The sequence below is a fragment of the Condylura cristata genome, unplaced genomic scaffold (genome assembly GCF_000260355.1).
Source record: "Condylura cristata isolate star-nosed mole 26May11 unplaced genomic scaffold, ConCri1.0 scaffold00027, whole genome shotgun sequence".
NCBI classification, from domain to species: Eukaryota; Metazoa; Chordata; class Mammalia; order Eulipotyphla; family Talpidae; genus Condylura; species Condylura cristata.
The window spans coordinates 18,238,764-18,239,907 of record NW_004567128.1 but is presented as its reverse complement, the minus strand read 5'-3'; the positions used below and the strand labels follow the sequence as shown (position 1 = coordinate 18,239,907).

At 48.0% G+C, this 1,144-nt stretch overlaps 1 protein-coding gene across 1 annotated transcript in view; it reads left to right on the top strand.

Annotated features, from left to right (window-relative positions):
- The first annotated feature begins 506 nt into the window (after nucleotides 1-506).
- The window catches only part of TMEM47 (transmembrane protein 47), a 27,982-nt gene continuing 27,344 nt past the window's right edge, over nucleotides 507-1,144 (top strand). The window contains exon 1 of the mRNA XM_012730249.1: nucleotides 507-564. Coding sequence (XP_012585703.1) covers nucleotides 507-564 — 58 coding nt within the window. The remainder of the gene's footprint in view (nucleotides 565-1,144) is intronic.

Here is a 1,144-nt window from a genome sequence, read left to right as displayed (position 1 = left end):
TATATACCTGAAACGACTGAAACTAATGTTATATGTCAGGCACACCACAAAAAAAGGGGGGGGGGGATTTGTTACTGACAAAAATATACAATTCTGCAGTGACCAGCTTGGTATTTCATTAAAAGAGGAAGTGTTTTTTTTTTTTTTCCATTGTTCAGATCTTACTATTTTGGATTTCTAACCACATTTTTCAGATGACCAGAGATCAGGGACACAATCACCTACAGTGATCTGTTCATTGAATTGCTATTCTATGAAACATGGAAAAACATAAGAGACACATAGCCAATAATCACAATCTTAACTAGTCAATTACTAAATTTCAAACTGACCATCTTGTAAGAATGACGGCAATGTTTTATGCGGCTGAATCCCTGGTCCTGAGCGCACAGTAGGTGCTCAATAAATACATATAGTTAGATTTTTTCCCCCCTAAGGTAGGCCTAGGCCTACATTTTTCAGGGGATAGGTCAGCTTAAGAAGGGATTCAGATCCAACTTGGCACAATGCAAAGCTTAATGAATAAAGATTTTAGCCAACAGACAATCAAAGAACAGCCTGGAAGTAAGTAAGGTTTACTTCAGATGTTGCAGGAGCCCTTATTCCCATTTCAGAGTTTGCATTCTCCTAGTATTCCTTCATAGGGGGGCGGAAAAGGGTGAGCCCAGAAACTGGAAATGGTTTGGGGGGGGAGAGGAGGGAAGTTAGTAAATAAGGAAAAGTGGGGGTTCCAGGGTCTGATACTGAGTCATTTCTGGGCTGAAGGGAGAGGACGAAATGCCTTTTGTCACTTTTCTCCCCCTTCTACCAAATCCCGGAGGAGCAGATCTCGGCGGGGCGGGAGTGAGGGGGTGGGGGAGTGTTACATCACCGAGAGAGAACCTCTCCACGCTCAAACCACCACAGACCAGGAATCCAAACCTGACGCCTTCTAGAAAAAAAGCCCACCCCAGCTACCTAAGAAAAGGAAGCCCACGTGACTTAGTGGTGGGGCGTGTTGGGGGCGGGAAACGAGGCGACCTCGGGGCTAGCGAGGTCGAGGCGGGCAGCCTGGAGGAATGGTCCCGCGCACCGGGTCCCGGGCGGAGGGTTAACCCCGCTCCCCGCGCGCTGCGCGGGCGGCTGCAGGGCGAGCTCTCTCGGC